Here is a 13,027-nt window from a genome sequence, read left to right on the forward strand (position 1 = left end):
TTACATTTGCCACTTTCCAGTCCTCAGGCACGGAGGAGGACCCAAGGGACAAGTTACATATTTTAGTTAGCAGATCAGCAATTTCACCTTTGAGTTCTTTGAGAACTCTTGGGTGGATGCCATCCGGGCCTGGTGATTTGTCAGTTTTTATATTGTCCATTAAGCTTAGAACTTCCTCTCTTGTTACCACTATTTGTCTCAGTTCCTCAGAATCCCTTCCTGCAAATGTTAGTTCAGGTTCAGGGATCTGCCCTATATCTTCCACTGTGAAGACAGATGCAAAGAATTCATTTAGCTTCTCTGCAATCTCCTTATCGTTCTTTAGTACACCTTTGACTCCCTTATCATCCAAGGGTCCAATTGTCTCCCTAGATGGTCTCCTGCTTTGAATGTATTTATAGAATTTTTTGTTGTTGGTTTTTATGTTCTTAGCAATGTGCTCCTCAAAATCTTTTTTAGCATCCCTTATTGTCTTCTTGTATTTCTTTTGCCAGAGTTTATGTTCTTTTTTATTTTCTTCATTCGGACAAGACTTCCATTTTCTGAAGGAAGACTTTTTGCCTCTAAGAGCTTCCTTGACTTTGCTCGTTAACCATGCTGGCATCTTCTTGGCCCTGGCGGTACCTTTTCTGATCTGCGGTATGCACTCCAGTTGAGCTTCTAATATAGTGTTTTTAAACAACTTCCAAGCATTTTCGAGTGATGTGACCCTCTGGACTTTGTTTTTCAGCTTTCTTTTTACCAATCCCCTCATTTTTGTGAAGTTTCCTCTTTTGAAGTCAAATGTGATCGTGTTGGATTTTCTTGGCAATTGGCCAGTTACATGTATGTTTAATTTAATAGCACTGTGGTCACTGCTCCCAATCGGTTCAACAACACTTACATCTCGCACCAGGTCCCGGTCCCCACTGAGGATTAAGTCCAGGGTTGCCGTCCCTCTGGTCGGTTCCATGACCAACTGATCTAGGGAATAGTCATTTAGAATATCTAGAAACTTTGCTTCTTTGTCATGAGTGGAACACATATGCAGCCAGTCTATGTCCGGGTAGTTGAAGTCACCCATTACTACCACATTTCCTAGTTTGGATGCTTCCTCAATTTCATATCTCATCTCAAGGTCTCCCTGAGCATTTTGATCAGGGGGACGATAGATCGTTCCCAGTATTAAGTCCCTCCTGGGGCACGGTATCACCACTCACAACGATTCTGTGGAGGAGTCTGCCTCTTTTGGGGTTTCGAGCTTGCTGGATTCAATGCCTTCTTTCACGTATAGAGCGACTCCGCCACCAATACGTCCTTCCCTGTCCTTCCGATATAGTTTATATCCAGGGATAACCGTATCCCACTGGTTTTCTCCATTCCACCAGGTCTCGGTTATGCTCACTATATCAATGCTCTTCTCTAAGACCAAGCACTCCAGTTCTCCCATCTTGGTTCGGAGGCTCCTAGCATTAGCGTACAGGCACTTGTAAGCAGTGTCTCTCTTCAAGTGTCTTTAGCACTTGTGGTTAGGCCTGTTTTAATTTTGCTCTTCTGAATTTATATCCTGTGCCCCTGCTCTCACAATGCCTACTTCTATTCCTACCCCTTTTAAAATTTCATCATTTCTTTGGTTTTTATCCCAGGGGGGAGGTTTATTCCGAACCGGACCTTTCTCAGCTCCTGTCAGGTTTCCCCCCTCAGTCAGTTTGAGGCAAATAACACCAGTCCAAATACTTTCAAAACAAGCTCTTGTGTAATGGCTAAATCATCCCCTGTAACAGAGCTTGGAAAAGTTACTTTTTTGAACTACAGCTCCCATCAGCCCAATCCAGTGGCCATGCTGGCTGGGGCTGATGGGAGTTGTAGTTCAAAAAAGTAACTTTTCCAAGCTCTGCCCTGTAAGCCATTTCTGTTCTGCTCAGTTGAACTTCTAAAATAAGTCTAAGGCTGCTTTCACGTGGCATTTACTATGGAATAGCCGCACTTTGTTCACTCACTTCTTTGGGGTATCAGCCTGATGTCCACAAGACTTCCTGCTCCCATATATTCCCTATTTGGCTTCCGTTTCATTTTTTCAAAGCTCAGCAAATCTGATTCCCCCCCACCCCAACACAACAGAACATCTGCACAGTCTCCCAAGGTGTAGATGACCATCACAACAGTTGCTTTGTGTGTTTGTGGTCAGTTTTGGCCTGTAGAGATTACTGTAGCCATTTCCTTTTCTATGGGCCAGTTCTCTTAGCTAGGAATCAGCTCTACCACTTTAACCTTTCCCTTTCTTTATAGCATTTTCGTTATATCCATTTTTTCTCCCCCCTCCCAAAAAATATATCAGTATGTGTGTATGGAATTGTTATTGGGAGTTCAGGAGTGGGGTAGGAGGGAGTATTTTAACCTTTTCCCTCTCATACCATGATCCCAATGAAGATGATGACCCAGCGTGCAGCAGCTGTGAAAAAGGCAAATTCCTTACTAGAGATCCTTAAGAAAGGTATTGAAAGTAAAACTGCCGATATCATCATGTCATTATACAAATCTTTGGTGTGGCTGCATTTGGGATACTGTGTACAGTTCTGGTCGCCTCACCTCAAAAGAGGATATTGTAGAGTTGGAAAAGATTCAGAAAAAGGGGAACCAGAACGATCAAGGGGATGGAGCGACTCCCCTGTGAAGACAGGTTTCAATATTTGTGGCTTTTTAGTTTAGAGAAAAGGCGAGTCAGGGGTGACATGACAGAAGTGTATCTAATTATGCATTGAATGGCAAAAGTGGATAGAGACAAGCTTCCCCCCCCCCTCATAACACTAGAACTCATGGACATTCTATGAAGCTGAATGCTGGAAGATTCAGGACAGACAAAAGAAAGGGCTTCTTCACGCAACGCACAGTAAAACTATGGTCTTTGCTCCCACAAGAGGCAGTGATATGGCCACCAGCTTGGATGGCTTTAAAAGAAGATTAGACAAATTCTTGGAGGATAAGGCTGTCAGTGGCTACTAGCCATGATGGCTGTGCTCTGCCAGTTTGCTTCTGAAAACCAGTTTCTGGAAGCTGCAGGAGAGGAGTGTGCCCTTGCACTCAAGTCCTGCTTGCAGGCTTCCCTGGGGCTTCTGGTTGGCCACTATGAGAACAGGATGCTTGACTAAATTGGCTGCTGGCCTGAACCAACAGGCTCTTCTTACATTCTTAAAATCACCCTTCAACATTTGGGGCTAGGGAAAGGGGGACTGCCAGTTGGCTACAGAATGTAATTTGGATTCCAGAAGTCTGGCAGCAGAGTTGCTATTTTTGCTTACAGCTTAAAGAACAGCAATTACTGGCTGCTGCTAAATTGTTCAGGTCTGGAAGCAGCCTAAAATACTGCTGTGTGTTTTGCTGGCCTTTGTCTTGTAAATTAAAAATGCCAAGGTGCTATAAGGGAGTGAGAATTACTTCTGTCAGAAAGGATGCCTCTGTTGTAATTAAGGAAGATTCTTTGGAAACTGACCTGTCCAGCTTGTGTGGATCTTGCCCATCAAAGATCAAGTTCCTTCTTCTCAGACAGGATTGGCTGGTGTAACAGGTAATTGATGCATTTAATTAACATGATTGGGAAGTGGTGCTGTAAGCACGCAAGTAATGATGTGTTTACATAGTGAGGCTTCCTCTGTGTGCTTCTTGAGGAACGGTTAAGTTGGATCTTACATATTTTACTTAGCTCACAACATCGTTTCCTTTAGGGTTGATATATTCAGAGTCATTTATTTCTGTCTAGTCATCATATCATCACAAAGCAGTTCAGTATCTTGGGGGGTGAAAATGACCAAACAGAACTAAAATGACCTCCCCCCCCCTTCTTTGTGAGAATGAGGGGAGTGCAGCCTTCTAGCGTCCAGGCAGGACCAGCTTTACCATTAGGTCGCCTCAGGAGTACGGATGGATGAATCATTCAATTTTTGTTTCTCTCAGTTTCTAATTTGTAGTCTTATTTCAGTTCCCTACTTTCTGCAGCAATTTGCAATTTTTTTAAAGAAAGATCCTCATGAAAAATCACCAGTATTTTAGTGCAAATTTTTCAGAATATGCACAATTTTATATGCAGCTTTGACTAATATACACATATTTGCAAGAAATGTCATCTAATCTAATGTGCATTGTATGTTTCCACTATTTTCTGTGCACTTTCCCCTAATATAATGAATTTTTATACACATTGGGTTGTGTTTGACTAAGTCCCACTCAGAGTAGACATACTGAAATTGAACCTGAGTTAGGCATGCCTGTAACTTCAATGGGCCTACTCTGAGTAGGGCCAGCATTGAATGCCACCCATTGTTTGGCTGGAGGACTGCAGCACACAGTTTGGAGATGCGAGAATTTGGAAGGACAGCTGTGTTTTGGTTTTCACATTGGTTTGAAGTGTGTGAATTAGGTAGTTTCTCATTAAAATGCAAACAAAATCAAATTTCTCCACCATCTCTACTTGGCAGGCAGATGCTGTGTGTGTGCCTGGGGGAGTGGGGGGTAAAGATGTGAAGGCCTGGGAAAAAATGTGTGTCCCCCTGTTTTTTCTGGTTTTGTTTCCCCCCCCCCAGTTTTTCTAGAAAAAATAACAAACATTCAGGGGGAAACTGGGGGGGGGAGTCACCCCCCATTTATCCAGTTTTTTTCTGGGCCTTCATATCTCTAATGGGGGGGGCTGGGGTTGAGGAGTGGCAGTGACCTGTTGGCAGACAGAGCTGTGTGTGCTACGCTGCCTGCTCTGCTAGTTTGGTATCCTCGGGGGTGGTGAAAGATGCTATCCCCAAATCTTGTGTACAAGTAAGATTCAGCAGTGCCAATCCTGTTGGCTTCTGGACGTGGAATGGGGGAGGGCAGGGGGAGCACCAGCTTGTCCTTTGAGTCAGGCAACAAAATGACTTGGGACACTGGAATCACCTTTTCTGGTGAACACAGAGAGGTTACGTAGAGACTGTTTTGTTTCGCTAGGGCTGGTTTAAGCCTTTCTGCCCCCCCCCTTTTTTTACGAGACAGGCTTAGGCTGTATTCCTGTATTCACTTACCTGGAAGAAAGCCCCATTAGAAACATAGGAATCTGCTTTATACTGAGACAGACCATTGGTCCATCCAGCTCAGTATTGTCTACTCTGACTGGCAGCAGCTGTCCAGGGTTTTAGACAAGGGGCATTCCCAGCCCCAGGGCCGGTTCTAAAGGGTGGCCAGGTGGGGCACTGGCCCAAGGGCCCCAGAGCTACAGGAGACCCTGAGGGGCCCCCCGCTCCCCTTCTGCGATCCGCAGCACCATCCACGGATCGCAGGGCAGGAGCTTCCGCCTGCCTGCCATTCCCTTGCCCACCTACCTGCCTCCTGCCTTTTAGGATTGCCTTTAATGAAGATGGTGGCTGCTGCTTCCCTAAGGTACTGAAGCCGCTGCCGCCATCTTATCTGATGGCAGAGATGTGCGCGCGTAGCACTCATGTGTACCATCAACAGAGATGGCGGCAGAGGCTTCATTCCCCTAGGGAAACCACGGCCGCCATCTTTATTAAGGGCAATGGTAAAAGACAGGAGACAGGTAGGTGGGGGGGTGCGTCCGCGTGCGTGCATACGCCGGGGCCCAGGGCAAGCTGATGCCCAAGGGCCCCAGCATGCCTGGAGCCGGCCCTTCCCAGCCCTATATGGAGATGCTGTTGGGGATTGAACCTGGGACCTTCTGCAGGCCAAGCAGATGCCCTGCCACGGAGCTACGGCCCTTCCCCATTGAGAGCTATATGACCGCAATGTTAAAGATTTATTTTTTAAAGTAGTTTTTTTAATTGCATTTTCTGTGGGCTGCGTGTATGACTGATCAAGTAAATATTTTGATGAGACACCTTTTGGGGTTTGTCTTGTAAAGGAAACAAAAATCAGGTTTCAGGTGTTGCAGTTTGCTATCTCCTTGGCTTGCTTTTACTTACTTTCTTTGATCTGCAACCTCACACATTTGATGTTTCAGTGAGTTGATCCTGTATCGCCTTATTAGAAACCTTCTTGGTTTAGCTCAGGCCTGCTCAAAGAACAGAGTGCCCTCTTTGAGGTTATCACCATGTGAGCAGGTACAAAACTCAAGGGCTCATAGTGAGGTAGGTTCAGTGTGGAATTCTCTCTTCCTCGAAGGTTCACCATAATTAGAGCCTGATCATTTTCTGGGAGTGCTTTACATACTGCTGGGTTTATGCTAATTTTAATTGTGAGGCTTAAATGGCCAAGGACCCTTTTTAACATGTGGTTGAATCACATTTTACATCTTTTTAAACTGTGCATTTCATCTTGCCAGTTTTACGGGCTTTCTCATTCCCTGAATCCCCGAGGGAAAGGCAGAGTAAGCGATTGCAATCAAATGCAACAAGAGGACCACTCATTATACTTTAATTTTAAGCAAAGTAACTGGAGGTCTTACGCTAGCTGAAACCTTAGTGTGGCAACAAATCTGCTGAAGGAGTGTGTTGTTAATAAAGGGTAGTGTTGTGGCACACTTTTTTTCTTTTTGCAAAATGGTGAAACAGAATTTGTTGTCAGTGACCCAGATTCTGCACTTAAAGCTCACAGAAAGTTTTGTGAAATTAGTATATCCAGCAAAATTCCTGCAAGAAGTTCCTCTGAATGCAGAAATTACTTGTCGAGAACACATTGGCTGACAACCTGCTTCACTTCTAACATTCCCCTGTTCAGATTCTTCTCTTTTCTGTATACGCACCGCCCCCTCCCCTCCAACTGTCCATCCTGTCGGCTTTTTGTGGGCTGCGGTGTCTAACCTCCATTTCACTACCTCTCAAGACATACCAAAAGAAGTGTCTTGGGTTAGTGTTACACAGCATCCACTTGCATAATCGTTGTCATCTGCCTAATGAGATTATTGCTGAGTTTTAATTGGTCTGAGGGATGCCTGAGAACTATGCCTCCTGCCTATACAAACCGGCTGCCTTCTACTCAGTCTGTTGTTCCATCTAGAGCAGTATCATCTACTCTGATTTGGCAGCAACTCTCCAGGGTCTTGGGCAAAATATCATCCTCTACCTAATCCTTTTAACTGGAGGTGCCAAGAATTGCACCTGAGACTTTCTGCTTGTAAACAAAGATGCCTTAGTATTTATGTGCTTTAACGCACATGCTCAGAGACTTAGGAACCACTCTAACACCAGATCAGATTGTTTGTCTGCCTAACCCAGGATAGGCTACTCTAACTTAGCAGCAGCTTTCCAGGGCCTCAGGTGGAGCCAATTCATTCAGATGTACCTTGTGGCCCCAAGTCTGCATGTGGACCTTGGCTTGATTTCAAAAGTCCTTTGCAAGAGCAATCTATACCACCCCTGGCATCCTACTGAGTGGGGAGGGAAAGAGAAGGGAAAAGGGTGGCTCTGCCCACTGTTGGCCCTGCCCCTGCCCATTACTGGCTTTTTAGCCCCTCCTTTACCCCGACAACACACATTACTGTCTCCTTCACACTAGGCCTGATAGACCAGACCCCCACGATAGAAGGGAAATTGGTTGTGTGAAAACCCACATGACAGCCCTTGTCTGTTTGTTTGTGTTTTAGGCCTGGGCTGATGCATTTCGAAGCAGCCCCGATCTAACCGGGGTGGTCCACATTTATGAAGAACTCAAAAGAAAAGGGGTTGAGTTTCCAATGGCTGATCTGGACGCTCTGTCTCCAATACACACACCACAGAGAGTAAGTGGGCTGTGTCATCTGTTTTAGAGAAGGAGAACTAGAAAAGAAGAGGCGGTGGGGGAGCAGGGAGAAGCACCCAGATCCAGAAACAAAAGGAAGACATGCTGTGGTGCTGCTGGTGATGGGCTGTTTGTTAATGCGTTCTGGAGAACTCTTCTTCGTCAGGAGCTACTACAACCGTTCATTTCCTTCACTCTGACAGATTCTGGATCAAAGACATCTAAAGAATAACAAATTATTCTTATTCTTACAACATATCCATAAATAATTCTAATCTCAGGGCCAATAGGCCTGTTTTAGAGGAGGAGAAGTCGAGCTCTGGAGTGAATTTAGCAAGAGACCAAGATGGACAGCTCACACCTGACTTGACTTGACCTGAGCTGTGGCAGATCATTCTCAATTCGTCCGAGAAGCCAAAACCCAGAGAAGGGTCTGGCTGTAGTCATCCTGTAGCAGTGTTAACGCTAAGGGAGAGCCACAAGATGTGGTGGTAGCCTTTGGCTTAAATGGCTTTTTAAAGGATTAGACAAATTCACGGCAAAGGAGAGACGTATTAACTGCTGTTATCCCTGGTGGCTAAATGGAGCCTCTCTTTCACAGACAGCATAACACGGAACTCCAGTTGCTGGAGGACAGGCAGTGGGGAGGGCTGTCGCCTCCATTCCTTGCTTGAGAGCTTCCCAAAGACCACTAGAAAAAAGGGTGTGAGATCAGGTGGACTTTTGGGCTGTTTCAGCAGGGATCTTGTGTTCTTACAGGGTGTGGAGTTGGTTTCTACCAGGATGGAAGTCCTGTGAGAGCCCCTTGGAGCTCTCTGAAGGAGGAGCAAGGCAAAAAGGCAACAAAACTGGACTTGAGGGGTATTCTGCAGGTTGCATTGTTGTGAATGTAACGAGCCTCTTTTCCTAGTAGGATCTACTATCTAATTCGTCGTCCTTTTCGAGGGCAAATGACTGAACTGGCAAAGACAGTCTTGTATAGGAACATTAGAAGACCCCAGCTGGGTCAAGCCAAAGGTGCATATAGTTCAGGATCCAGTTTTCTACAGTGGCCAGCCAGATGACCCCTGGGAATCCACAAGCAGAGCATGAAAGCAGTCACCCACTCCCACTGCTGCTCCCCAGCAACTGCCACTCATTGGTATACTGCCCCTGAATGTGGATGTTCCATATAGCAAATGTGGCTAATAATTGCCACTCCTCCTCCTCCATGAAATTGTCAAATCTCTTAAGCCAGTTCATCAAATGCAAAAAGGAAGGGGGATGAGCTGAGCCTCTTCCCGGGTTCTTGGTACACAAATCTGGCTGAGCGGAGACCAGCGTTCTTCTGCATGCATCAAGATCTCTTCCAAGAGGCCGGCCTGGCAATTTGACAACGGCAGTGCTTACTCTAAAGCAAGGCTTCCCACATTGTAGGCGGTGAACTTCATTCAGGAGGTCTGCAGCATATCCATAAAAGTACAGTTAAAAAACTATGCAGCATCTACCACAGCACATTGCAATTGCCAGAACAGGCCAAAACACAAAAATCATTAAGTGGCCCACTAAGACTCGCAGTAATTTTCAAGTGGTCCATGAGGGGGAACCTCTACTCTAAAACTTCTGTTGATGTGTCCCAACTGTAAGCACTCCCAAGGTGAGAGTTCACCCTACAAGCTCCACTTTCCATTGCTGGAAACCACGCTTGCCTCCTGGTGAGGTGATTACGGCTGTTAAATGACGGTTTGCGCAATGAACCTCTTGTTTTGTGAGGTCTCCAAAAAGATTAATTCCAAATGTGTGCCGTATTACTGTTATATCAGGCTGAAGCAAAGGAGGGAAGAGAAGGCTGCAGGGGCAACTCTGCTGCTGCAGCTGAGAGACCAGCAACATCTGGGGGCTCCTCTCCTTAAACGTTTCCACCTCCGCAGAATATTAGAAGAACTTGTAACTTTGAATTTGCTTGTTTCCTCCTCCCTCCCAATCCATTTTCCTTTCGTGTCATGCCCTTTTAGATTGTAAACCTGGGGGGAGAGACGATCTTGTTCTTAATGTTCTCTAATCTACTCTGGAAGCCTTTTTTTAAAAAAAACAAGAGTGGGATAAAAAATACTTTAAACGAAACCTAAATATTTGAGCGTTTGTGTTTTTGTTGTCTGCTAGAGTGTCCCTGAAGTTGACCCAGCTGCCAACATGAGTAGGTCCCAATCTCAGCAAAGGATGAGCTCCAGTTCCTACTCCTCTTCCTCTCCAACGGCATACTCTGCTCCTCAGGCCCCGGCTTTGAATGTGACCGGCCCCATCACAGCAAATACAGAACAGGTATGGTCTGAGTGGAGGAGTACAAGGCTCTCCAGCCCTTAGAACTTATTAAAAAAAATAGGCTGTGAAATGCATAGAAATTCAGTAGAAGACTGCATTTTTTCTTTTTAAAAATTCCCAATAGATTGCACGACTGCGGAGTGAACTAGATGTCGTTCGTGGAAATACTAAAGTGATGTCCGAGATGCTCACAGAAATGGTCCCTGGGCAAGAAGATTCATCAGACCTTGAGTTGTTGCAGGTAAATGTGTTGTAAGGAGCTCAACATAAGACCCTTCTGTACTCTTCCCCCACCCCACCCCGCCTCTGGCCAATTCCCTGCCTTTGATGACTCTTATTTAAACCACTTTGGATCCACATTGGATCATCATTTATAATTGAAGACAAGACAAAAGTATGATAAAGTTTTCACTTCCTATTATGTGTTTACTGATTTTCTCCTACTGTCAGGTCTGGTCCAACAGATTTTTGCAGTGCAAAATCCTACAAGACCTGTTTGACATGAGGAGACAGCACAACAAAAGAAATGAGTGTGCATATACCAGGCAAATGAGGCCTTTGTTTACAACACTTTCTTTGACTCTCTTAAACTGTGGCCCATCTTAAACCTATGGTTCATCTCCAGCTTAGAATCGCATCTTTGTCAGAATTACACATAAGCAGAAGTATGCTTCTTCCTGCCCAAGTCAAGGTGACTATTTACAGAGAACAAGAATTTGCTAGAGAAGAAAAATTGACTGGTGAATATTTAAGGCCCCTCCCTAGGAGATTGTTTTTGTCAGGAGCTTATAGACTCCTCTGTAATTTTGCAGTTGGAACTTTTTGAGCAGATGACCGTGCAAAGAAATGACTATAGCTTCACATACTGAGGGGCAGTTCATACATTCAGCCAAATCAGATGATAAAATGGAGTTCTTGCTACTTCAAGCTACAGAGAGGGTTACATCTTTGAATGCTCCTCCCATCTAAAAACCTTCTTTGCATATACAAAACTGGCGTGAGGGGGGATCAGCTTGCTATTATCCCAGGGAGAAGTGTGATGTCCCTTCACCTGCAGCCAAAGTGATTCAGAAAAAGCTTAACTGCTTGATTCTGCTGATTTGCATAAAATGATCCCAATACCCTTTGCTAGTTAATTGAATGGCCGCCTCATGGGCAGCTTCTGGGGATTTAAGCCAGCTCAGTGGCTCATCACAGAGCTGAGAGCAGCTGGTTATAAACGGCATCTCTTCCCCCCCCCCTCCAGTGTCCAGGTTGGAACATTTGTATCTCTGCTACTATGTGGTCCCTGCCAAGAATTTCATTTTCTAAGACCACATAGTAATGATTTAGAATGATACAAAATCAATCAGGTTTGCATACATCCTTTAATGTGTGATACCGTTTTAGGATTCACATTTTGTAACTGGTTGTATTGTCAATGCTTTGCAGATCTGACACTCTAGCGTATAGGAGTAGTGAACATTCTGTATTTTTCCAAGTTTATGCAGATGTATCGTAGCACCTGACCAAGCTGATCCAGTTTTCCAGGATTATGTCAGCTGGTCTTGGCTTTAACCGGGAATTTTTCAGTGATGCCCTGCCCCTGAAGGCTGGTGTTCCATGATAATATCTGGAGACATTTTTGTTTTTTTTATACAGTGAGAGATGGAAGGGTTAAGAAGTCTCCCTCTCTCTGTGCAAGTCTTACTCTTCAAATGGCAGTCTTAGCAGAAAAATAACCTCAAAAAAGGATCCCGTAACCACACAAAATGTGTAGCACCTCACTGGAACATAAGAAGAGCCTGTTGTATCTGACCAGTGGACCATCTGATCAGGCATCCGGTTCTCACATTGGCCAACCAGATGCCTATGGGAAGCCTGCAAGCAGGACCTCAGCTCAACAACATTGGCATTCAGAGGCATATTGCCAGCAGCAGTGGAAGTAGAATATAGCAGTAGCCATTGATAGCCTCATCCTCCATGAATTTGTCTCACCCTCTTTTAAAGCCATTCAAGTTGATGGCCATCACCATCCTCCCTTACAAAGCTTGACTAATCTGAGGCATTTTAGGATGATCAGCTGATGCAACTGGACATGCATTTGAGTGTACAGTGCTAATGAGGGCTTGTTGTTATGTGCCTTCAAGTCGATTTTGACTTATGGCGACCCTATGAATCAGCAACCTCCAATAACATCTCTCATACCACCCTGTTCAGATCTTGTAAGTTCAGGTCTGTGGCTTCCTTTATAGAGTCAATCCATCTCTTGTTTGGTCTACCTCTTTTTCTACTCCCTTCTGTTTTTCCCAGCATCATTGTCTTTTCTAGTGAATCATGTCTTCTCATGATGTGTCCAAAGTATGATAATCTGTTTCATCATGTTAGCTTCTAATGATAGTTGTGGTTTAATTTGTTCTCAATTATTTGTCTTTTTCGCAGTCCATGGTATCTGCAAAGCTCTTCTCCAACACCACATTTCAAAGGAGTTGATTTTTCTCTTACCCACTTTTTTCACTGTCCAACTTTCACATCCATACAGAGATTGGGAATACCATGGTCTGAATGATCCTGACTTTGGTGTTCAGTGATCCATCTTTGCATTTGAGGACCTTTTCTGGTTCTCTCACAGCTGCCCTCCCCAGTCCTAGCCTTCTTCAGATTTCTTGACTATTGTCTCCATTTTGGTTAATGACTGTGCCGAGGTATTGATAATCCCTGACAAGTTCAATGTCCTCATTTTCGGCTGCTCCCCATTTGCTGGAGGGTGGGAGACATGAGTTAAGTTAGGCTGCTAGTGGGCTTTCTGGAGACCTCTGTTTTTCTACTGTGGCTCTTTGGTCACATCCACACCTTACCCTTAAAGCACTCTTACACCACTTTAACAGCCGTGGCTTCCTCCAGAGAATCCTTGGGATTGTAGTTTGTTAAAGGTGCTTTTGCGTTTGTGTTCCCATCTCATCCCACCTCCACCTCCAAGCCTATTCTATAAGCTTAACTAAAAAAGGAAGGGACAACCTGTAAGTTGATGTAGGAAGACGGTTGGTTGTTACCTGTCAGAAATCCAATAAGCGGC

The 13,027-nt window shown here is 44.8% G+C and overlaps 1 protein-coding gene across 3 annotated transcripts in view; it reads left to right on the plus strand.

Annotated features, from left to right (window-relative positions):
* The window catches only part of TOM1L2 (target of myb1 like 2 membrane trafficking protein), a 66,571-nt gene that overhangs the window by 21,489 nt on the left and 32,055 nt on the right, over positions 1-13,027 (plus strand). For all 3 annotated transcript variants that reach the window (XM_061600399.1, XM_061600401.1, XM_061600402.1), the window contains exons 5-7: positions 7,538-7,672; positions 9,814-9,972; positions 10,097-10,213. In XM_061600399.1, the coding sequence (XP_061456383.1) occupies positions 7,538-7,672; positions 9,814-9,972; positions 10,097-10,213 (411 nt within the window). The remainder of the gene's footprint in view (positions 1-7,537; positions 7,673-9,813; positions 9,973-10,096; positions 10,214-13,027) is intronic.

Source organism: Rhineura floridana, chromosome 17 (genome assembly GCF_030035675.1).
Source record: "Rhineura floridana isolate rRhiFlo1 chromosome 17, rRhiFlo1.hap2, whole genome shotgun sequence".
NCBI lineage: Eukaryota > Metazoa > Chordata > Lepidosauria > Squamata > Rhineuridae > Rhineura > Rhineura floridana.